The 26,195-nt window shown below is 34.7% G+C and overlaps 1 protein-coding gene across 1 annotated transcript in view; it reads left to right on the plus strand.

Moving 5' to 3' along the window:
• iav (transient receptor potential cation channel subfamily V iav) overlaps positions 1-26,195 on the plus strand; it is a 71,253-nt gene that overhangs the window by 2,386 nt on the left and 42,672 nt on the right. Inside the window, exons 4-10 of the mRNA XM_065495365.1 lie at positions 7,251-7,346; positions 7,403-7,602; positions 8,413-8,656; positions 8,995-9,110; positions 9,163-9,396; positions 9,958-10,326; positions 11,155-11,316. Of these exons, the coding sequence (XP_065351437.1) occupies positions 7,251-7,346; positions 7,403-7,602; positions 8,413-8,656; positions 8,995-9,110; positions 9,163-9,396; positions 9,958-10,326; positions 11,155-11,316 (1,421 nt within the window). The remainder of the gene's footprint in view (positions 1-7,250; positions 7,347-7,402; positions 7,603-8,412; positions 8,657-8,994; positions 9,111-9,162; positions 9,397-9,957; positions 10,327-11,154; positions 11,317-26,195) is intronic.

Consider the following 26,195-nt stretch of genomic DNA (forward strand, 5'->3'; position numbering starts at 1 on the left):
GCTAGATTAAACATTAAAATACCAAGTATTTATAGTTTAAAAGTCAACTTTAACCGGGCTCTTCTCTAATTCATTCCGAGGCTGGAATTGGTAATGATTGGAGAAAGAATTTAGTGATAAAAAGCTCACCTGGTGCTCCAGAGCAGAAAGAAAAGCGAAAATTTGAAGGAGTTTTGTGATGGATTTGATCCATCGCTTTTCCTTTCCTCCAGTATGTGGCGTTTTTGCGTGACATTTCTACGCATGTCTCAAAGAGAGCGATGCAAAATCGTGCAGCTGTGTGCAGAGGCGTTGTGTGTCATGCCACTCGCTCAAAACACTAAACGCCGACCTCAGCAAGTCACGTGCTTTTTTGCATTCCATTTGATTAAGGAAAGAGTGCTTTACTCTTTATTCTCTTCCAGCCTTTTGCTCGCCTCTAGAAGGTCTTGAATTGAGACAAAAGAGAGTCAGAAATTAGGACCAAGGGTCATGCAGCAAATAAATAGTAATTAATTAAAATAGAAGCATTTTTTGTAAAAAATATGTCTAAATCTCTTCACATTTGAAGTTACAAGCGCAGAAAGTTGAAATAATATGAAATTTACTCCAGTAAAGTGTGTTAAATTGAAAGCAGAAAAAAAGTTAAAATGGAAAATCAGGAAAACAGACTGACAATTAAATATTTTCTTGTTGTATGCTGTCAAAAATGTTTATATTCGATTTATTGCAACATTTTGTCAGTCCATGCCTGAGACTGATTTTTGAAGTTTTAATCAGCCAGCAGGCCAGACTGCAGTATGTAGAGAATTCGGTCCACAATAATATCGCTCGTATCTAACAACTCGTTGCATTTGGGTGAAAATTTTCTTTTACTTTTATTAAAGTTTGAGAAGCTCAAAATCAGCGTTTACCGGAATACCTGATCGAACGGTAATTTTTTCTTGATTTTAAAATCAATTTAACAGAGGTTCATGAATTTATTGAATTTATATTTGCAATCAAACAATTCAAGAGTTTGAACGTGCATGTAATAATTTTATAATTGATGCCTCTTTCGGTAACTGATGAAACGATAAATTTTGCCGGATCGGTGCAGAAGGGTTGATAGCCCTCCAGTTGCGTAAAGCCTTTGATAAGCTCAGCGGGGTCCAGATTGGTGCGGCGCGCGCAGATATGGCGTCCTGTGGAGTACGGTCACGTGAAAATGCGCAAAAAGAAGCAAGTTTTGGTCAATATTGTGACAAATAATTTGAATTACTCTTAACTAATTGTGTCTTTTGGATCGTGAAAACAAACTCTTGTCACTCGCACGGCAATCCAAACGAGAGCTTTTTGTTTCCCACGTTCACACGCCATCTTGCATCTGCGCAGTGCAAACCAATTTTATCGCACATCTGGCGTCCGCTGGATAAACTGAGATTTTAATAATTATCAGGTTTTTCGAAGCAATATACAATTATAAAAATTCCGATTCTTAATTATTTATTAAAACTAGCGATTTAATCCACAAGTAAATTATTTAAAAAATGAAGCAAAAGATGAGAGTTGCTGGCACTTTTAATTGCGAGAGACGCAACACGCAAACCATAGCAGATGTCTGAATTGATTATCGTTTCCACATAGGTGAAATTAGGACAGATGCGTCGTTGCCTTGTCCACAGCCCAAGATGGTTCACTCCAATATTTGAACTCTATACCTCGGCTCTAACCAGCATTTTTTCCATTTACTAACAGCCGTAATTTATTGACCATATTTTTTTTTAGAATTTTACGCTTTTATAATTTTTTTGGTTGCTGCGCCGAGGGCTCCAAAGATAAATATATGAATGTGCGAGGCGTACCAAGCAACGGTGCCAACTCCTCTCAACTAAGCCTTCCAGTAGCGGAATTACAGAAGCGCGCCACCACTTCCAGCGGCCAACCTGGTGAAAAGTGAGCTTATTTATAGTTCAAAAACGGTTTCTTCTCGGATTATCCCTCAATTTTCTCCGAAAATTAAGATAAGAAAAAAGAGGCAGAAATATTGCTGGAAAAATCATTACTTTTGGGTTTAATTAGTAGGAGATTTATCGAAAGGTCAGGGTTTTCTAGTATTTGAACTAGTTTAGTTTGTTCCAGTTGGGGGTTAGACAGGCATTCTCCTTAATGCCTGAAATGTGTCGGTGCATAATCGTGCAGCTCTGTACTCCGGCGCTCTGTTCGAACACAAAGGGCAGAATCCCTCACCAAATAGCATCTATTTTTATTATTTATTTATTTATTTCGATTAGATGCTAAAATAGATTTAAAAATTCTAATTATGACAGTAATTAATTATACCATTTGTTACGCATAAAGAATGGATATTAAAAAAATACCCATTTTATTCAAATGGGAGTCCAAAATGGGTTTCCAATGGTTCTAAGGTTTGCTGCCTGTCTGGAAACCAATTTTCAGATATTTCGCGCACATAGAAAAATTAAAAATTATTATTTTCCGTTTTTCCACTTCGTCAATATTCTCGTGCGAAAATGGTTTTATTTTTGTTAAAATTCGAACGTTTGTCCGATCATCGTCCACGCCCCCTCATCGGACAGGTCTTGGAAGGGGCTTTGACCTACGGTACCCAAAAGACCTTTTTCAGGGTACCCCGCAACCTGAGATCCGCTCCCAGGCAGGTTGTTCATGCTTTTTAAGTATTTCAAGCACATTTGTCAATAATTGGCGATGGTTTTACACCCTTGCATGTTAGCGACCTTCCTCAGGTCGTGCGATCTGAGGACTGTATTTTTTCCGGTCTGCGTTGGTTAATTTTGCCGTCTCGACGGACAGTCCCAAGGGGCGCAAAAGCCACTTGATAATTTCTAATAATAGTTTAAAACCGGAATTTATATCATTTTTGGCTTGAGCGAGAAATTTAAATCAATAAAAACCCATACTAGACAGAATATTAAGCCCAAAAGTATTTCTGACCTGTTTTCCAGTCCAAAAGTGTGTTTGCAAAACGAAAATTTGTTCATCATGATTTCTCTCAAAATTTGGGATGATTTTAAATTAAAATAAATACCATTTGCAACCTACACGCATTTTTGAACATGATTTATCGTTTTAAACACCCAATTTTAACAGAGCTGGTCCATCCAGCCACTAACCATAATTTCACCAATTAATAAAAAAAAGACAAAAGTCAAGAGTGCACTGGCTTAACACGACACACCAAACACAATCGAGAACTGTTTGAATGGTCCTCTCCGAGCGATCGGGACATGCCGACGGATGCCCTGTCACCATGCAGGTCACCCGCAAGGGCACGTCCACAGCCCGGAGGGCTCCCGACATCATGCGTGCTGCACAAGTCGAGGCTAGGTCTCAGGGTCTTTAGATTCACTGGTTTTTTGGATTGTTGTGTGGTTTTAAGCTCATCCAAAGAGCCACTGAAGACCCAGCCTTGACTGTGCAAAGCGCATCGTGCAACGATGCCAGCTCCTCTTAACCAGCCTTCCAGTAGCAGAAGTACAGAAGCAAGCCACCGCTTCCGGCTAGAATGTAAATGAAAATACCAAGTATTTATAGTTCAAAAGTTTTCTTTAACCGGGATTTTCTCTAATTCATTCCGAGGCTGGAATTAGTAAAGATTGGAGAAAGAATTTGCTAATAAAAAGCTCACCTGGTGCTCCAGAGCAGAAAGAAAAGCGAAAATTTGAAGGAGTTTTGTGATGGATTTGATCCATCGCTTTTCTTTTCCTCCAGTGCGTAGCTTTATTGCGTGACATTTCTACGCATGTCTCAAAGTGAACGATGCAAAATCGTGCAGCTCTGTGCATAGGCGTTGTGTGTTCTGTGTCACTCGCTCATCACACTAAACGCCGAACGCAGCAGTCACTTATGCTTTTTACATTCAATTTCATCAAGGATCTTCAAGAAGGCTTTACATTGTTTTCTATTCCAGCCTTTTGCTCGAATTTATCAGGAAAATAGATAGTTATTACAGTTTGGGATATTACATAAATTTGGACCATGTAGCAATTAAATAGGAAATAAAATATCTGTGAAGAAATTTCATGCAGCGCGTGTTTTGTAAAAAAAGTTGTCTAAATCTTCGCATTTTACATGATTTCAACAAAAATTTCAAGCAAAGAAAGTTGACATATTTTGAAATGTACTGCAGTAAAGTGTATTAAATTGAAAGCAAAAAAGGTTGAAATGGAAAATCAGAAAAACAGACTGACAATTAAATATTTTCTTGCTGTGTGCCGTCAAAAATGTTGATATTCAATTTATTGCAAAATTTTTTCAGTCCTTACCTGCTGAGACTGATTTTTGAAGTTTTAATCAGACAGCAGGCCAGACTGCAGTATGTAGAGTATTCGGTCCCGAGTAATATGTCTCGTATCGAACAACTCGTTGCATTTGGGCGAAAATTTTCTTTTATGTTATTTAAATTTTGAGAAGCTCAAAATCTTAATTTAATAGAATACCTGATCACACGGTAATTTTTTCTTGATTTTAAAATCAATTTAACAGAGGTTCAGGAATTTATTTAATTTATATTTACAAGCTAAAATTCAGGAGACTATCATACACATTTATAATTATTTTTTAACTGGTGCACCTTTTAGTTACACAATTTTTATATTAAGGCGGTTAGTGTCATTTTATTTATTTAAGATTTTCTTTTGCTCATTCACTCAAATAATAGTATTTCGCGAGAACACTTGAACCTAAATTTTTCCTTAAACAATAAGTGGTGTGTGATTAGCATCAATTAATTTTTTAAAATGTGAGTTACCCTATAAAATATGCAATACTTCAATTTGTAATTTTCATGTTACAAGCGCAGAAATTTTTTGAAAAATTCTAACTTTACCGCAGTAGAAAATGTTAATTCCTTGGAATTTTTAAATATTTAATTTATTTTATAAATAAATTAATATCCAAAACATCATTTTTAGTTTCTAAGTATTATAAAAAGGAACAAAATTGTTGTAGGCTATACCTACTGAGTATTTTACCAATTAAAATCGAACAGCAGGCCAGACTACAGTATGTAGAGAATTCGGTCCCCAGTAATACGCCTCGTATCTAACAACTCGTTGCATTTGGGCGAAATTTTTATTTTACATTTATTTAAGTTTGAGAAGTTTAAAGTCAGCGTTTAATGCAGGCCCTGAACAAACAGGAATATTTTCTAGATTTTAAAATCAATTTAATGGAGGTTCAGGAATTTATTTAATTTATATTTACAATAAATAAATCAAGAGTCTGAACATTAATAATAATTTTGTAAATGATGCCCCTTTTGGTGACTGATGAAACGATAATTTAGAAGGGTTAGTAGCCCTCCGCAGTTGCTCAAATCCTTTTAGAAGCTTGGATAAACTGAGATTTTAAGAAAAATAATGATCAGGTTTTTCAAAACAATATATATTCATTTTGTTAAAAATCCGATTCTTAATTATTTATTAAAACTAGCGATTTAATCCACAAATAAATTTAAAAAAAAGCCGAGAGTCGCTGGGTAATCTCCATTTGGACACCTTTGCAAGAGACTCCACGCGCAAACCATAGCAGATGTCTGATTTGATTATCGTTTCCACATGGGTGAACTTCGGACACATTAGGGGGTGCCTCGTCCACAGCTCAAGATGTTTCACTCTAATATTTATATGAGTTGGACCCCGGCTGCCACCAGCATTTTTTGATCTATTTTTTTCGTTAATTTTTTTATCAACGGCCGTACTTGATCATCCACCGTTGTTTTTTATCAATTTTTTTAAGTCTATTTTTTTGGTTGCTGCTCCGAGGTCTCAACAAATATACATATGTGAATGTGCGGGCTCATCAAGCAACGATGCCAACTCCTCTCAACCAGCTTTCCAGTAGCGGAATTACAGAAGCGCGCCACCACTTCCAGCTGCCAACCTGCTGAAAAATGAGCGTATTTATAGTTCAAAAACGGTTTCTTCGCGGATTATCCCTCAATTTGCTCTGATTTTTTAGATTAGAGGAAAATGGGTAGAAATCTGGCTGCAAAAATTCTTTCTTTTTGTTTTAATTAGCAGGAGATTAATCGAAGGGTCAGGGTTTTCTAGTATTTGAACCAGTTTTGTTTGTTCCAGTTGGGTGTTAGACAAGCATTGTCACGGATGCCTGAAATGTGTCGGTGCATAATCGTGCAGCTCTGTACACTGGCAAATATGTAGAGGAGAATCCCTCACAAAATAGCATCTAATTTATTTATTTTCTTGTTGCACTTCCGTCGATATTTATGCACAATTTAATTAAACGATTTGAGCAACTGGAGGGCTACTAAACCCTTCTAAATTATCGTTTCATCAGTCGCCAAATGTTGCATCAATTACAAAATTATTATAATTTTCAGACTCTTGAGTATTTAGATTGTGTAAAAAAATTAAATAAATTCCTGAACCTCCGTTAAATTGATTTTAAAATTTAGAAAATATTACTGTTTGTTCGGGGCCTGCATTAGACGCTGATTTTGAACTACTCAAAATTAAAGAAATGTAAAAGATATTTTTCGACCAAATGCAACGAGCTGTTCGATACGAAGCTTATTATTGTGGAACAAATTCTCCAGATATTGAAGTCTGCTTCTGGTTCCGATTTTAATTGGTAAAATTGAGCAGGAAGTACCGACTTCAAAATTTTGTTTCTTTTTATAATAATTTGATACAAAATAAATAAATTAAAACAATATCGAAAGATTTTAATTATTTTAAATTCAGTAATAGTTTATTTTGTTAAAAAAAGAATCCATAATACAGAAGGCAGTTTTCCCTTGACGTCCTTTTGACGTTCTGAAAACCAAAATCGGTTAAGGCAATGGCAGTAGAATCGTGAAAAACTATTGTTTTGAAATAAATATTATTTTCCAGCGTTTCTACGGCGAATGGTTGGACTGATTTTGGTTTTCTGCACGTCAAAAGAAAGAAAATTAAGTGAAGAATGCACAGTGACAAGATCGAGTCTAAAATCTCAGCGGATATGCATTAAAATTAAATTTATTGCCAAAGCATACGGTGGCGCCATCTGTTGGCAGCTTCAAACACTAAGGACTTACCCAACTGGGGTATTAAAAATTGTTAGAAAATTAATCTTCAGCATATAACACCAATTGTTTGTCTGCTCTGCTGTCAAGAAGTCAAAATTTTAAAATTATTGAAAAATAAAACAATTTAAAAATATTTTAATTCCAATTATGACAGTATTAATTTTACTATTTCTTTGCTATGTACCTTTTTAAGAATTTAAATAAAATAATCTTTCAGGTGCAAGTGCTCTGCACCTGGCAATCGCATACAACAACAGCGAATTGGTCCAGGACCTGGTGGAGGCTGGCGCCAATGTGTCGCAGCGGGCGATCGGTTGGTCTATTTTTCTAAATTTTTTCACCCCAACCTAATTATTAATGCTCTAACAGGCAGTTTCTTCCTTCCGAAGGACCAGCAGCGGGCCAAGCCGGCCAAGAACACGGACTACGAGGGGCTCGCGTACCTGGGCGAGTTTCCCCTGGCGTGGGCCGCCTGTTGCAACAATGAGAGCGCCTACAACTTGCTCCTCGACAGCGACGCCAACCCTGACGACAAGGATACCTTCGGCAACATGATCCTGCACATGGTGGCAAGTATAATTATTTTTTTCTGTTTTCTTTTTTCAATTTGTGTTGTATAACAATAGTAGACCCCATCCAAGAAAACAATTTTAGATTTCTAATTATGTATATTTCGCACATGGGGACGCTTCTAGTAAAAATTAAATTTGATACGAATTCTTCCGAAGGGTTTTCTTAAAAATTCTGTTTTAACAAAATAAAAATTTTAAACCTTAATTATAAATTAAAAAATTCACAATTAATTTTAAAGAGAAACGAATGACCGAGTTTACCTTTGAAAATCGTAGCAATTATTCAAATGAAAAAAATTTGAGAAGATTCTCAAATAAAATAACTTAATTTTTGGTATTTTTATTTTCCCTAATAATTTTTTAAGGTTTTCTAAAGGCAAGTTGAAATGTTCAGACGAATTTGGTGCGAAAAAAGTTAATTTGAGAAAAATTTGCTTAGTAGGAAAAAACTGGAAATTTAATCAGCTTTCTGAATTTAGGCAGTTTTTGACGCTACTAACAACTGGCGAATTTTAATCAGACCAAACACAAACCCCTTTCAAAAACCTGCAATTTTTGAAAAAATAAAAAAAACTTTCAAGACTCAAAAGAACTATTTTTTATTTTCTCGCTATTAAATTCTCATAATTTTTCTCACCCCAGAAGCAATTAATTTCCTTTGCTCAAACCGGTAAAATTCGAAAAATTGGATTTTGGCCACTTTTGGTCAAATGTGTGAAAAAATTGGTTGGTTAGCGTGAAATTTTCATGTTCCACTTTAAAGACAGTAGTAAAATAAAAAACCTAATTGATGAAAATTAATGTCAGGTGGTGTGTGACAAGTTGGACATGTTCGGCTACGCCCTGCGACACCCGCGTCGTCCTGCGAGCAACGGCGTGGTGAACAACTCGGGCCTGACCCCACTGACCCTGGCGTGTCAGCTGGGCCGGGCAGAGGTCTTTAAAGAGATGTTGGAGCTCAGCTGCCGCGAGTTCTGGCGCTACTCCAACATCACCTGCTCGGCCTACCCTTTGAACGCCCTCGACACCCTCCTACCGAGCGGAAAAACCAGTTCGTAGATCAAATTTTCATTAAAAATATTTTAATTGTTTTCTTTTCTGTGTGGAATGGAAAAAATAACTGAAAAATTACGAGCGAATTAAGAATTTCCAATAATTTTGTTTGTTATTATTAATTGAAATTAAGTAATTTTATTATAAATCCATATTTTGTTATTTTAAAACTCATAATCTACAATGAAATTACAGGAAATATCTTATTGTTTTTAATTAATTTACTATTTTAAATTACTCAGTCTTCATTATCTAATTTAAAAAATCTTACGAATATTTGTAAGCGATGTACAAATGGACTTGTAATAATTAATTAAACTAATATTCCTTCTGCAGACTGGAATTCTGCGTTATTCATCATCCTGAACGGCACAAAAGAGGAGCACTTGGACATGCTCGACGGCGGCATAATTCAGCGTCTGCTCGAGGAGAAGTGGAAAACTTTTGCCCAAGTACGCACTGCCGAAGTTTGAGTTTATTTATCTGATTTTGCTGCTGGCGCAGAGGCAGTTTCTGAAGCGCCTCCTGATTTTGGCCTTCCACCTGTTCACGATGAGCGTGGCCATTTACCTGCGGCCGGCGGACAGACACGCGCCCCTGCTCGGCGGCTCCGAGGCCGCCGACATCGCTCGATACGGATTCGAAATCGTCTCCATCCTCAACTGCCTCAGCTACGTCATATTTCAGCAGGGCCACGAAATCAAAAATCAAGGATTATTCTCGTTTTTGAAGCAACTCGTAAGTAAATGATTGATTCAATTAATTCACACCAGATTTTCAGGGGTTAAATCTGCAAAAATAAATATTAAAAAAGGACTACTATCGTCTTGGCAGTTTTTCTTGCCTGAAGAATTTCAAAATCTAATAAAGTTTTACAATTTTTATTTGAAAGTTGTACATAGCATTTCTATTTAATTTTTACTCTGTAGCAAAATGTCCTTTTTGATTATTGCAAATTGTTAAACAGATTGTTTATCGATCAACTGCTTATTTCTGCGTACAATTCAAATAATTTTCAATTATTGTCGTCCTATATCAATCCTCGTACCTTAAATGATTTTTTACTTGATTTCCATCCTTCCTCGTGTGCGAATTTTGAGCTGAAATTCTCTAAATTGTGAAATTAATCGTGGCTTTGATTAGTGTGCAAACTTTTGAAAAGATTTTTAAATTAAAACAGTGGTAACCAGGTTTTTCCTAATTTATTAGAGGGTAAAAAGTATTTTTTACCAGTTTTTCTGCAGAATTTAACTAATTAAATCGTTTAACATTTTCCACAAGTTTTATTTTTAATTACAGAGCCACGATCCTGCAAAGCTGATCTTTTTGGTGTCGAATCTGCTGCTGCTGACGTGCATCCCGCTGCGCTTCCTCGGCAACAAAACGGGCGAGGAGTCTGTGCTGATCTTCGCGGTGCCCGGCTCGTGGTTTCTGCTCATGTTCTTCGCGGGCGCCATCAAGCTGACGGGTCCGTTCGTGACGATGATCTACTCGATGATCGCCGGCGACATGTTCACTTTCGGCATCATCTACACGGTGATGCTGCTCGGCTTCTCGCAGGCCTTCTACTTCCTCTACAAGGGACACCCGAGCGTCCAGTCCTCCCTCTACTCCTCCTACCCTTCCACCTGGATGGCGCTCTACCAGGTCACCCTCGGGGATTACACCGTAGGTTTTTATTATTAAAATTTGATTATACTTAGAATTATTATTCTTACACTGTTTTGTGATATAACTAACTCCGAACACCACACATAAAGAACTTAGTAGGCACCGATTAATGATGATCGATTATTCAGCTAAAAAATTTATAATAATTTATGCCAGCTTTGTTTGTATTATTATTAAATTTAATTATTAATAATACAGTTAAATATTAAATTTATAGAAATTATTAAAAAAATAAATTATAATTATGCTATTAATATATAAATCAAGTTTTATTACCGAAACAATTTTGTGTAAGACAAACTATTTAAAGAGGAATGATACTGGAAAAGCCTGGAAAATGGTTGTTGCCAATGCATAAACTCATCCCTTAGGATTCAGTTAAAGCCTAAGTTGACCTAAGAAACACTTTAATTTTTTGAGAAAATTGGCTGGAAAGTTAGCGTGCTTGTCAAATGGTAATGGCTGTCTCCTTACTTGAAATCCGATTTAATTTCAAAAGCAAGAGTTTCCCCAATGAGTGGCATACACCGTTGGACAGATCTCGACGAGAGGAATCGGAATATGCCAAGAAAATATGTTCAAGCACTCTAAATTTTGGAGAAAATTGGCAAAATTTGAATTTTTAGTGTAGGGAAGATCCTTTTTTACTATTGCAAATTGTTGAACAAATTGTTTATCGGTCAATTGTTTACGGCATCCAACAATTTAAATAATTTTCAATTGTTGCCCAGTATCATTCCACTTTAAAAGAGTTAGATTGTCAATCAATATGATTGCTTCACGAATCTTTGAAAAAAAAATAATACAAATCAAAATGAATTTCAGTATGCAGATCTTGCTCACGTCACGTATCCAGCCCTGGGAAAGACGATTTTCATCATATTCATGATCTTGGTGCCAATTCTCCTGCTGAACATGTTGATCGCCATGATGGGCAACACTTACGCCCTGGTTATTGAACGCAGCGAAAAGGAATGGATGAAGCAGGTCAGAAATTTTAAATAATTATTACAAGAAATATAAAAATACTACACAACTTCCTTCTGAAAAAACGAAGTTTTATTTCAGGAATTTATTTAAATAAAAATTTAAAATTCACCAGTTGCATAAACCCTAAGTGTTTAAAGCCGCCAACAGATGGCGCTACCGTAGACTTTCGCTTTTAAGGCACTTGCGCTGCGATTTCAGACTCAATCTAGCTACTGTGCATTCTTCAATTAATTTGCTTTTTTTGACGTGCTGAAAACCAAAATCGGTTCACCCATTCGCCGTAGAATCGTGAAAAACTATTTTTTGAAATAAAAAAAATATTTTCCAACGTTTCTACGGCGAATGGCTGAACCGATTTTGGTTTTCAGCACGATAAAAAAAGCAAATTAATTAAAAAACAGCAAAATAGCTAGATTGAGTCTGAAATCGCAGCGGAAATGCCTTAAAACCGCTTAAAACAAAATTTTTAAGAAAGTCTGTTGTTGCGCCATTTGTTGGCGGCTTTGATAACTAAGGGTTTATGCAACTGGTCAATTGGCAATACCTTTTAGGAAATTTATAACACAAAAATTATTTTCTATTGAGTTCGAGTGACAAAAAAACTGTTCCGTTTATCATAAATTGATTGAACATGATTTTTAATCACGGTAAAAACTGGAAAATAAAATGCACAATTTTCATTTTTAAATTAAATTATCCCAAATATTTATTAATCAGCAAATTTACTTGTGATATCTTTGGTTTCGTTGTTATTAAAATGGAAAATTGTTCTCTCTGTTAATTTTTCTACCATTTTTCATCGTTTTAATTAAATAATGTGTCTCTTTTGATCTACGTTAATAAAACAATGCAAACTATTCTTTAGACCTATATAAGATGAGTAGAAAGGCGAAATTAAATGAGCACTAAGTCAAAATTTAATAGAAATGGGTTAAAACGTGCGTAAATATGCGAGAAAGAATACATAAATTGATCAGTTTGTCACAAAATAATGTATTCAAGGTTCAAGGCGAAGTTAGAAATTTTAGAAATTTATCACCGCCGCGAAGAAATGTTGAAATGTCCAGAATGATTTATGATATTTGTGTAAAATTGGAATTCGAATCACGCTGGACCTTAAAATGTATATCACAATCGATGGAATTCGTCGAGGCTATGGCAGCGATGAATTCGTGGCGATGAAAATTTTGGGAATCCGTTGAGGCATCTTGTTTGCAGTTCGTCTCAAAATTCTGGATGTTAAATCCTGCATCATTATCAAATTGACCTTTCGAACTTCTGATCAAATCGGGCGGTCACCAAAATAGGAACCCAAAATTTAATTTGAGATAGATTTATGTATAATTTCTAGGTATTTTATTAAATTAAATAAAAAGTAATAGTTCTTGCGTTCTCATTTTTATTGTGGCGATTGATATTCAAATTCCAAGTTTTTCAACATGCCTGTCTCTTAATTGAACTAATTGTCAATCCTACGTTGGTTGTAGGATATCGTCTTATTGTTGATGTCTGCTAATTCCTGTTTCAACTCTTTTTATTTCCTTTCCACTTTTGCAGCTAGTCTTCTTCTTCATACTGTTTTTTAAGTAGCGTCATTTTATCGAGTAATTCACACACGGATTTCTTAGCGTCTTCCAACTTTTCCTTGATCTTCTTCTTGTCCTTCCTCTCTAATTTAAGTTTTTGTTACATCATGTCAAATCGCTCTTGTTCAAGAAAATCATTTCACTTACTGTTTGCTTTTTCAAGGTCAGCAATAATTTGCATAATTTGTGCTTTGCATGCGAGTCGTTCTGCAACCACAGCATTTGCTTCGTCTGCCAGCACGGATAGTAGGGCTTCATCTTTAAGAGCTAAATCGTCCGCGGAATTTTCTACTGGCGTTGATGATGGTCCAGCTTCTTGCATTATTTCGTTTGAGCAGTCCACGCCGCGTGTTTCGAGGTTTGGATTTTCCTCCTGAAATTATGGGGTTCACGGCGTTTAATGTTTTTCATTAATTTTTTTCGTAAAAGTATTTTTTAACACAAATTATAATTTTTAAGCTGCTTATAAAAGTTGGCAAGAGAGCTACAATTGCTTTAAAATTTGTTTTCAAAGGCCCGAGAGAAACTAGCCGCAAAAACCGATTTATTCCCAGCCCTAAACACGTTTTGAATTTTACGTGTGAATTAAAAGGTACTCACATTATTCTGCTGGGCTGCTCCGCTATCAGAGTTATCCATGGCTGGCACTGAAGAGTTCACTGCTGGTTTTAAAAGTGATGTGAGGGAAACGATGCAGGCCGCTTTTCTTTTAAAGGAGCATGAATTCATTTCTCCGACTATATACCCTTAAATTTACCACCACCACAGGTTTGAGTGCGGGAAAATCCCTCAAATCCCTCCCCCCACCACGGCCTTTCATTTCAGGAACACCTTTCTAAACCTTTTAATCAACATATTTAATTCTGAAACGAGGTGTTTTACTTCTGAAAATAAACCATGCAGACAATATGAGATGTCTTTCATTTTAATAAAAATTAAAAACCAAATTGGCGCTCGATTTAAAAAAATTAAAAATGATTTTTTTTTTTAATTTCAAGACGAGATTTGTAACTCGCCTTGAATATGTTTCGATTTATGACTAAAACTGATAAATTTTAATTCTGTGACGCAGTATTTTTACTGGTAATTGTATTTTTACTTTAATAACACAAAAAAATTAACTTTTGAACTGGATAATTAAACAATGAAAAATTCCACAGACCGATGCAATTGAGGATGAGTGAGAAATGCGGAATTAAATTAATAATTAATACAAAAGGGTTAAAATGTGCATAAAGGAAGAATGAAAATATTTAGCCGTCTCTGTCCAAATAAAACATATGTTCAAAGCGAGTTACAAATCTTGGTAATTTTTTTCAATGCCGAAAAAATGTTGAAATGTTCGGAATATGTGTATAAAATTGGAATTCGAATCACGCTGGACCTGAAAATGTAAACCACAATCGATGGAATTCGTTGAATTCGTGGCGATGAAAATTTTGGGAATCCGTTGAGGCATCTTAAGAATTAAGGCTTATGTTTGCTGAGATGAATTTATGTATATTTCCTGGGTATTTAATTAAATTAAATGTAAAGTAATATAGTTCTTGCATTCTCATTTATTTTGTTGGTGATTGACATTCAAGCTGCAAGTTTTACAACATGCCTGACTCTAATTTTAACTAATTGTCGATCCAACCTACGTTGGTTCATTTGAACTTGGATACCCTCTTGATAAAGTCTTCTAATTCTTGTTTCAATTTTCCGTGTTTTCCATCCACTCTTTGAAACAAGTCTTGCTGCTTCTTTCTAATTTCCAGAATTTTCTCTTCTTTTTCTCGCTCGCATTTCTCAACGTCCTTGAACATTTCATCCTCCTCATCCGACGATACTAATTAAAGTATTTGTTAAATCATATCAACTCGCTGATGTTAAAAAAAAAATCATTTTTCTTACGGCTTGAGTCATCTTGGTAAGCAAGCACTTTTCTTAATTTATTTATGTATTTGAGTTCTTCGTCCGCCTCATCGTCTATGGATTCTTGTAGAGATCGTATTACATAATCACATGGACAAGCTGAATTGTTCGCACATTTTTCTGCAGGCGTTGATGATGGTCCAGCATCTTGGATCTTTTCGTCTGAGCAGTCCATGCCGTGTGCTTCGGGGTTTAACTCTTCCTCCTGTAAACGAAAATTTACAGGGGTCATTGCACTGGCAACTTAATCGGTGAAACACAGGACTCATAATTTGAAAAATAAAAATGTCAATATAATTGTGGGTATAGAAAGGAATGGATCTTAAATTCTTAAATGATTTTTTGTTATAATAGGCAGGGTTAGCAATAATGCGCATTTTCCGAAAAAAAAACACTGCAATGCAAAAAACTCGAAATTTGCCAGTTGGAATTCTGGGGTTCATTTAGCGTTTAGTATTTTCTAACACAAATAATAAAATTTATGCTACTTATAAAAGTTAACTAGAGATTTTAAAATTGCTGCAAAATCTGTTGCAAAAGCCCGGGAGAAACTTGCTGCAAAAACCGATTTCTTCCCATGCCCAGCTCTGAACACATTTTGAATTTTACGTGTGAATTAAAAGGTACTCACATTATTCTGTTGAGCTGCTCCGCTATCAGAGATGTCCATGGCTGGCAATCGTACGGTTCACTGCTGCTTGTTTTAAAAGTGATATGAGGGAAACGAGGCAGGCCGCTTCTCTTATATAGGAGAATGAGTGTATTTCTCCAACTTCCCTTAAATTTACCACCACCACAGACTTGAGTCTGGGAAAAACCCTCAAACAAACTCCCTACCTCGTCCTTTCCTTTCAGGTATACCCTTCAAAACCTTTGAATCAACTTATTTAATTCTGAAACGCGGTATTTTATTCTAGCAAATAAAACCATGCAGGCAATATTAGATTTTAATGAAATTTAAAAAAATTGGCACCCCATTTTATAAAATTAATATCAGAAATTAATTTTTTTCCTATGCAATACTAATTTAAAGACGTAAGATTTTTCTGGTAATTGTATTCGACTTATTATTTTAAAACAGTAGGTAATGCAAATGAAAAAAGAATATTTCTGTTCTTAATTTTTCTAAATCGGAGCTCCAAATTTATTTCAATTTTTAATTTATTAGAGAATTATGCGAATGCAGAGTTTCAGCAAACCGTATAAATGTTGAACAAGAGCAAAATAACATATTGCAACAACTGGTCAACATGCTCGATATCAGCGAAATGAAGATCTCAGAGAACGAGCAGTTTGAGGAAAATTTAATAATTTCTTTCATCAATGAAAAATGGGGGAGATTAGATTGCCTTGCTTAAAAGTTTAAAGAAAAACTAGAAGAGGATGCAAGACCATGAAGAGTTGAAAAAAGAATTAGAAGACATGAACAAGACGATATCCTACGGATTGACATTATATCCGGTTAATGAAATAAGAAGCAGGCAAGTTTTGACCCCTTTTCACTACTTCAACTTAAATGTCAATCGCCATAGTTAATGAAAATGCAAGAACAATTTCTTATTATCATTAAATTTGATAAAATACCTTGGTAATATAAATTATTCCATCTCAAAATCAATTTTATTCTACGATTTGGGTTCCTATTTTGGTGACCGCCCGATTTGACCTGATGTTCGAAAAATGAAGGTTTTATAGCAAGAATTTTGAGGCAAACGTCAAACAAGCCTTTAACTCTTAAGATGCCTCAACGGATTCCTAAAATTTTCATCGCCACGCATTCAATGCAGCCAGCTTTAACGAATTCCATCGATTGTGGTTTAGATTTTCAGGTCCAGCGTTATTCGAATTCCAATTTTACACAACTATTCTGGACATTTCAACATTTTTTCGGCAGTAAAAAAATGTCCGAAATTTGTAACTTTGCCTTGAATATGTTTTATTTACGACAAACTCCTAAATTTACATTCTTTACCGCATTGCACCCGCATATTTACTCACATTTTAACCCTTTTGGATTAAGTTTGGACTTTTTATTGCTCATTTAATTACTCTTTTCCACTGATCTTTAATCGGTTTGAAAATTTTTTCATTGTTTAATTTAACCTAGATCAAAAGTGATATTGTTAATTTTTGTAATTATGAAAAATTGGTATTCGAATTTCCATCCCTGTTTTAAAGTGACCAGAGCTAAAAGAATATGCTTTTTGGTTATTCATTGTTGTAAATTTTGGACTCTCTATAAGAGACGTAATATTTTTGCACTCATTTTTTTGGTAATTATTTATATTACGGAGGAAAATTAATTAATTAATTAGAGGAAAATTCGAATTCGGTGTTCTGTTTTTTAGTTCAAGTCGCAAATTGTTCCGTTTATATAATAAAATGAGGAATTGAATATGATATCTGTCCAGATAGTTAAACCAGGGGAAAAATGCCCAATTTTTATTAAACAGCTAAGGAAGTTGTTTGTGAAATCTTGTGTTTTTATTAACTTGGAAATTTCACTCCATTATTTGTGTATTATTTCTTAAACCATTTTTCAATTTTTTTTTAAAAAAATATACCATGATCTATAGGTTAATTTAACCTTGAAATTTTTCAGACCGATACCGTTAAAGATGGGTGGAAAACAAAGTAATGAAATTAATATTATAAACTTAATAAAAAAATTGGTGAACTTTGCGTAAATATATACGCGTGCAATGCGCGAAAGATTAAAAATTTAGCAGTTAGTCACAAATAAAGCGAAGTTACAAATTTCGGAAATATTCCAATGCCACGAAGAAATGTTGAAATGTCCAGAATGATGTACAGAATATTTGTGTAAAATTGGAATTCGAATCACGCTGGAACTCAAAATATATATCACAATCAATGGAATTCATCGAGGCATGTCTGCTTTGAATTCGTGGCGATGAAAATTTTGGGAATCCAGGCATCTTAAAAATTAAGGCTTGTTGGCCGTTCGTCTCAAAATTCTGGCTTTAAAATCCTTCATTTGGAACATCAGGTCTTCAAAATAGGAATCCAAATCGTAGAATAAAATTTGATTTGAAATGAATATATGTACATTTCCTAGGAATAATATTAAATTAAATAAAAAGTAATAGTTTTTGCATTCTCATTTTTTATTATCGCGATTGATATTCAAGTTACAAGTTATACAACACATGCCTATATCTTATTTTAACTAATTATCAATTCTACATTGGTTGTAGGAGCTCGTCTCTTGAGATTTTTACCTCTTTCTTTCCACTTTTGAAGCAAGATTATTATTTACATCTTAGTCATTCTGCTTTTTTCTATCCTTTCCTCGCCCTTTCTCGATTTTTTCACGCACGGTTATCATTACGTCCTGCAACGCTTTAGCGAGTCCCTTATTGTATATCTTCTCCATCGCGTCTAAATAAAGTTTTTATTCCATGATATCAACTCATTGTTGTTCATTAAAATCATTTCTCTTACGGTTTGCATCTTCCAGGTGATCAACAATTTTTTCCATTTGATTTTGGCATTTGAGTAGTTCTTTCGCCTCATCTTGAACGTTGTCTGCCAGGGATAGTAGGTCATCATATCGAAGAGAAGAATTTTTCGCAGATTTTTCTGCAGGCGTTGATGATGGTCCAGCGTCTTGGATCTTTTCGTCTGAGCAGTCCAAGCCGCGTGTTTCGTGGTTTGACTCTTTCTCCTGTAACAAAATATATTGAATTTATATGCAAGAAGAATGAAAATTTAGCCGTCTCTGTCCAAATAAAACATATGTTCAAATCGAGTTACAAATCTCGGTAATTTTTTCAATGCCGAAGAAATGATAAAATGTTCTGAATATTTGTATAAAATTGGAATTCGAATCACGCTGGACTTGAAAATGTATATCACAATCGATGGAATTCGTTGAATTCGTGGCGATGAAAATTTTGGGAATCCGTTGAGGCATCTTAAGAATTAAGGCTTATGTTTGCTGAGATGAATTTATGTATATTTGCTGGGTATTTAATTTAATTAAATGTAAAGTAATATAGTTGTTGCATTCTCATTTATTTTGTTGGTGATTGACATTTAAGCTGCAAGTTTTACAACATGCCTGTCTCTAATTTTAACTAATTGTCGATCCTATTTACGTTGGTTCATTGCTAGTTGGATTTCCTCTTATTGATGACGTTTTCTCATTCTTGTTTCAATTCTCCGTGTTTTCCATCCACTGTTTGAAGCAAGTCTTGCTGCTTCTTTCTAATTTCCAGAATTTTCTCTTCTTTTTCTCGCTCGCATTTCTCAATGTCCTTGAATATTTCATTCTCATCATCCGTCGTTACTAATTAAAGTTTTTGTTGCATCATATCAACTCGCTGTTGTTAAAAAAAATCATTTTTCTTACGGTCTGGGTCAAATCGGTAAGCAAGCAATGCTTGTTCCAATTTATTTATGTATTTGCGTACTTCTTCCGCCTCATCGTTTATGGATTCTTGTAGAGATCGTATTACATAATCACATGGACAAGCTGAATTGTTCGCACATTTTTCTGCAGGCGTTGATGATGGTCCAGCATCTTGGATCTTTTCGTCTGAGCAGTCCATGCCGTGTGCTTCGGGGTTTAACTCTTCCTCCTGTAAACGAAAATTTACAGGGGTCATTGCACTGGCAACTTAATCGGTGAAACACAGGACTCGTAATTTGAAAAATAAAAAATGTCAATATAATTGTGGGTATAGAAAGGAATGGATCTTAAATTCTTAAATGATTTTTATTTTGTTAAATAATTTAGACAGAGATAGCAATAATGCGCATTTTCCGAAAAAAAAAACACTGTGTAATGCAAAAAACTCGAAATTGGCCAGTTGGAATTGTGGGGTTCATTTAGCGTTTAGTATTTTCTAACACAAACAATAAAATGTATGCTACTCATAAAAGTTGACTAGAGATTTAAAATTGATGCAAAAGCCCGGGAGAAACTAGCCGCAAAAACCGATTTCTTCCCATGCGCAGACCCTAAACACATTAATTATTGTACGTGTGCATAAAAGGTACTCACATTATTCTGCTGGGCTGCTCCGCTTTTAGAGAGATCCATGGCTGGCACCGAAGAGTTCACTGCTGGTTTTAAAAGTGATGTGAGGGAAACGATGCACGTACGCTTCTCTTATATAGGAGAATGAGTGTATTTCTCCAACTTCCCTTAAATTTACCACCACCACAAGGCTTGAGTCTGGGAAAAACCCTCAAACATACTCCCCACGACGTTCATTCCTTTCAGGAACACCCTTCAAAACCTTTTAATCAACTTATTTAATTCTGAAACGCGGTATTTTATTCTAGCAAATAAAACCATGCAGGCAATATTAGATTTTAATGAAATTTAAAAAAATTGGCACCCTATTTTATAAAATTAATATCAGAAATTAATTTTTTTCCTATGCAATACTAATTTAAAGACGTAACATTTTTTTCTGGTAATTGTATTCGACTTATTATTTTAAAATAGTAGGTAATACAAATGAAAAAAGAATATTTCTGTTCTTAATTTTTCTAAATCGGAGCTCCAAATTTATTTCAATTTTTAATTTATTAGAGATATACGCGAATGCAGAGTTTGAGCAAACCGTATAAATGTTGAACAAGAGCAAAATGCCATATTGCAACAACTGGTCAACATGCTCGGTATCAGCGAAATGAAGATCTCAGAGAACGAGCAGTTTGAGGAAAATTTAATAACTTCTCACATCAATGAAAAATGGGGGAGATTAGATTGCCTTGCTTAAAAGTTTAAAGACAAACTAGAAGAGGATGAAAAAAAAATGAAGAGTTGAAACAAGAATTAGAAGACATGAACAAGACGATATCCTACGGATTGACATTATATCCGGTTATATATAAATTATTCCATCTCAAAATTAATTTTATTCTACGATTTGGGTTCCTCTTTTGGTGACCGCCCGATTTGACCTGATGTTCCAAAAATGAAGGTTTTATAGCCACAATTTTGAGGCAAACGTCAAACAAGCTTTTAACTCTTAAGATGCCTCCACGGATTCCTAAAATTTTCATCGCCACGCATTCAATGCAGCCAGCTTTCACGAATTCCATCGATTGTGGTTTAGATTTTCAGGTCCAGCGTTATTCGAATTCCAATTTTACACAACTATTCTGGACATTTCAACATTTTTTCGGCAGTAAAAAAATGTCCGAAATTTGTAACTTTGCCTTGAATATTTTACGACAACTCCTAAATTTTCATTCTTTACCGCATTGCACCCGCATTATACTCACATTTTAACCCTTTTGGATGAATTGTAGACTTTTTATTGCTCATTTAATTACTCTTTTCCACTGATCTTTAATCGGTTTGAAAATTTTTTCATTGTTTAATTTAACCTAGATCAAAAGTGATATTGTTAATTTTTTTAATTATGAAAAATTGGTATTCGAATTTCCATCTCTGTTTTAAAGTGACCAGAGCTAAAAGAATATGCTTTTTGGTTATTCATTGTTGTAAATTTTGGACTCTTATATAAGAGACGTTATTTTTGCACTCATTTTTTTGGTAATTTTATTAGGGAGGAAACTTAATTAATTAATTAGAGGAAAATTCGAATACGGTGTTCTGTTTTTTAGTCAAGTCGCAAATTGTTCTGTTTATATAATAAAATGAGAAATTGACCAGTTGCATAAACCCTTAGTTATTAAAGCTGCCAACAGATGGCGCAACCAAAGACTTTCTTAAAAAATTTTTAAGCGGTTTTAAGTAATTTCCGCTTCGATTTCTGACTCAATTTAGCTATTTTGCTTTTTTTTAATTAATTTGCTAATTTTTGACGTCCTGAAAACCAAAATCGGTTCAGCCATTCGCCGTAGAAACGCTGGAAAAGATTTTTTATTTCAAAAAATAGTTTTTCACGATTTTACGGCGATTGGCTGAACCGATTTTGGTTTTCAGCACGTCAAAAAATAGCAAATTAATTGTAGAATGCACAGAAGCTAGATTGAGTCTGAAATCGCAGCGGAAATGCCTTAAAATCGAAAGTCTACGGTGGCGCCATCTGTTGGCGGCTTCGAACACTTAGGGTTTAAGCAACAGGTGAATTGAATATGATATCTATCCAGATAGTTAAATCAGGGGAAAAAATGCCCAATTTTTATTAAACAGCTAAGGCAGTTGTTTGTGAAATCTTGTGTTTTTTTTAACTTGGAAATTTCACTCCATTATTTGTGTATTATTTCTTAATCGATTTTTCAAAATTTAAAAAAAGTTACACCTTGATATACAGGTTGATTTAACCTTGAAATTTTTCAGACCGATACCGTTAGAGATGGGTGGAAAACAACGTAATGAAATTAGCATTATAAAGTTAATAAAAAAATTGGTGAACTTTGCGTAAATATATACGCGTGCAATGCGCGAAAGAATAAAAATTTAGCAGTTAGTCACAAATAAAGCGAAGCTACAAATTTCGGAAATTTTTCACTGCCGCGAAGAAATGTTGAAATGTCCAGAATGATGGATGATATTTGTGTAAAATTGGAATTCGAATTACGCTGGATCTGAAAATGTGTATCACAATCAATGGAATTTGTCTAGGCTGGCTGCGTTGAATGCGAGGCGATGAAAATTTTGGGAATCCGTTGAGGCATTTTAAGAATTAAGGCTTGTTTGCCGTTCGTCTCAGAATTCTGGCTATAAAATCCTTCATTTGGAACATCACCAAAATAGGAATCCAAATCATAGAATAAAATTTAATTTGAAATGAATATATGTACATTTCCTAGGAATAATATTAAATTAAATAAAAAGTATAATAGTTCTTACATTCTCATTTTTTATTATGGCGATTGATATTCAAGTTACAAGTTATACAACATGCCTGTCTCTTATTTTAACTAATTTTCAATCCTACATTGGTTGTAGGAGCTCGTCTCTTGAGATTTTTACCTCTTTCTTTCCGCTTTTGAAGCAAGATTATTATTTACATCTTAGTCATTCTGCTTTTTTCTATCCTTTTCTCGCCCTTTCTCGATTTTTTCACGCACGGTTATCATTACGTCCTGCAACGCTTTAGCGAGTCCCTTATTGTATATCTTCTCCATCGCGTCTAAATAAAGTTTTTATTCCATGATATCAACTCATTGTTGTTCATTAAAATCATTTCTCTTACGGTTTGCATCTTCCAGGTGATCAACAATTTTTTCCATTTGATTTTGGCATTTGAGTAGTTCTTTCGCCTCATCTTGAACGTTGTCTGCCAGGGATAGTAGGTCATCATATCGAAGAGAAGAATTTTTCGCAGATTTTTCTGCAGGCGTTGATGATGGTCCAGCGTCTTGGATCTTTTCGTCTGAGCAGTCCAAGCCGCGTGTTTCGTGGTTTGACTCTTTCTCCTGTAACAAAATATATTGAATTTATATGCAAGGCCCTCACTTTTTGAAAAAAATGACAATATAATTGTGGGTATACAAAAAGGAATGTTTCTTAAATGATTTTTTTGGTTATAATATAGGCAGGGTCCGCAATAGCCCGCACTTTCCGGAAAAAACAACTACAAAAAAAAACTCGAAATTGGCCAGTTGGATGATTAAACTTATGTTAAATTGTATCTGAAATTCTGGGGTTCATATAGCGTTTAGTATTTTCTAACACAAATAATAAAGTTTAGGCTACATGCAAAAGTCGCAACGCAGCGCTAAAATTGCTGCAAAGTTTGCTTTCAAAAGCCCAGGGGAAACTAGCTGCAAAAACCGATTTCTTCCCATGCCCACATTTTGAATTTTACGTCTGCATAAAAGGTACTCACATTATTCTGCTGGGCTGCTCCGCTATCAGAGTTAGCCATGGCTGGCACTGAAGAGTTCACTGCTGGTTTTCAAAGTGATGTGAGGGAAACGATGCAGTTCGCTTCTCTTTTATAAGAGCATGAATGCATTTCTCCGACTATATACCCTTAAATTTACCACCACCACAGGTTTGAGTCTGGGAAAATCCCTCAAACACACTCCTTACAACGTCCTTTCCTTTCATGAACACCTTTAATCGACATATTTAATTCCGAAACGCGGTGTTTTACTCCTGAAAATAAACCATGCAGCCAATATTAGATGTCTTTCATTTTAATAAAAATTAAAAACCAATTGGCGCTCGATTTAAAAAAATTTAAAAATGTTTTTTTTTTAATTTCAAGACGAGATTTGTAACTCGCCTTGAATATGTTTCGATTTATGACTAAAACTGATAAATTTTAATTCTGTGACGCAGTATTTTTACTGGTAATTGTATTTTTACTTTAATAACACAAAAAAATTAACTTTTGAAATGGATAATTAAACAATGAAAAATTCCACAGACCGATACAATTGAGGATGAGTGGAAAATGCAGTATAAAATTGGAATTCGAATCACGCTGGACCTGAAAATGTAAACCACAAACGATGAAATTCGTTGAATTCGTGGCGATGAAAATTTTGGGAATCCGTTGAGGCATCTTAAGAATTAAGGCTTATGTTTGCCGTTTGATTTGAGATGAATTTATGTATATTTGCTGGGTATTTAATTTAATTAAAAGTAAAGTAATATAGTTCTTGCATTCTCATTTATTTTGTTGGTGATTGACATTTAAGCTGCAAGTTTTACAACATGCCTGTCTCTAATTTTAACTAATTGTCGATCCTTTTAACGTTGGTTCATTGCTAGTTGGATTTCCTCTTATTGATGACGTTTTCTAATTCTTGTTTCAATTCTCCGTGTTTTCCATCCACTGTTTGAAGCAAGTCTTGCTTCTTCTTTCTAATTTCCAGAATTTTCTCTTCTTTTTCACGAGCGCATTTCTCAATGTCCTTGAATATTTCATTCTCATCATCCGTCGTTACTAATTAAAGTTTTTGTTGCATCATATCAACTCGCTGTTGTTAAAAAAAATCATTTTTCTTACGGTCTGGGTCATCTCGGTAAGCAAGCAATGCTTTTTCCAATTTATTTATGTATTTGCGTACTTCTTCCGCCTCATCTTTTATGGATTCTTGTAGAGATCGTATTACATAATCATGTGGACAAGCTGAATTGTTCGCAGAATTTTCTGCAGGCGTTGATGATGGTCCAGCATCTTGGATCTTTTCGTCTGAGCAGTCCATGCCGTGTGCTTCGGGGTTTAACTCTTCCTCCTGTAACAAAATATATATTGAATTTATTTACAGAGGTCATTCCAAACTGGCAACTTAATCGGTGAAACACAGGACTCGTAATTTGAAAAATAAAAAATGTCAATATAATTGTGGGTATAGAAAGGAATGGATCTTAAATTCTTAAATGATTTTTATTTTGTTAAATAATTTAGACAGAGTTAGCAATAGTGCGCATTTTCCGAAAAAAAAAACACTGTGTAATGCAAAAAACTCGAAATTGGCCAGTTGGAATTCTGGGGTTCATTTAGCGTTTAGAATTTTCTAACACAAATAATAAAATTTAAGCTACTCATAAAAGTTGACTAGAGATTTAAAATTGATGCAAAAGCCCCGGAGAAACTAGCCGCAAAAACCGATTTCTTCCCATGCGCAGACCCTGAACACATTAATTTATTATTTTACGTGTGAATTGAAAGGTACTCACATTATTCTGTTGAGCTGCTCCGCTTTCAGAGATGTCCATGGCTGGCAATCGTGTAGTTCACTGCTGGTTTTAAAAGTGATGTGAGGGAAACGATGCACGTACGCTTCTCTTATATAGTAGAAAGAGTGTATTTCTCCAACTTCCCTTAAATTTACCACCACCACAAGGCTTGAGTCTGGGAAAACCCCTCAAACATACTCCCCACGAGGTCCTTTCCTTTTAGGTATACCCTTCAAAACCTTTGAATCAACTTATTTAATTCTGAAACGCGGTATTTTATTCTAGCAAATAAAACCATGCAGGCAATATTAGATTTTAATGAAATTTAAAAAAATTGGCACCCCATTTTATAAAATTAATATCAGAAATTAATTTTTTTCCTATGCAATACTAATTTAAAGACGTAAGATTTTTCTGGTAATTGTATTCGACTTATTATTTTAAAATAGTAGGTAATACAAATGAAAAAAGAATATTTATGTTCTTAATTTTTCTAAATCGGAGCTCCAAATTTATTTCAATTTTTAATTTAATAGAGATATACCCGAATGCAAAGTTTAAATGCAAACCGGATAAATGTTGAACAAGAGCAAAATGCCATATTGCAACAACTGGTCAACATGCTCGGTATCAGCGAAATGAAGATCTCAGAGAACGAGCAGTTTGAGGAAAATTTAATAACTTCTCACATCAATGAAAAATGGGGGAGATTAGATTGCCTTGCTTAAAAGTTTAAAGACAAACTAGAAGAGGATGAAAAAAAATGAAGAGTTGAAACAAGAATT

This window comes from Cloeon dipterum, chromosome X, assembly GCF_949628265.1.
Source record: "Cloeon dipterum chromosome X, ieCloDipt1.1, whole genome shotgun sequence".
In the NCBI taxonomy this organism is placed as follows: domain Eukaryota; kingdom Metazoa; phylum Arthropoda; class Insecta; order Ephemeroptera; family Baetidae; genus Cloeon; species Cloeon dipterum.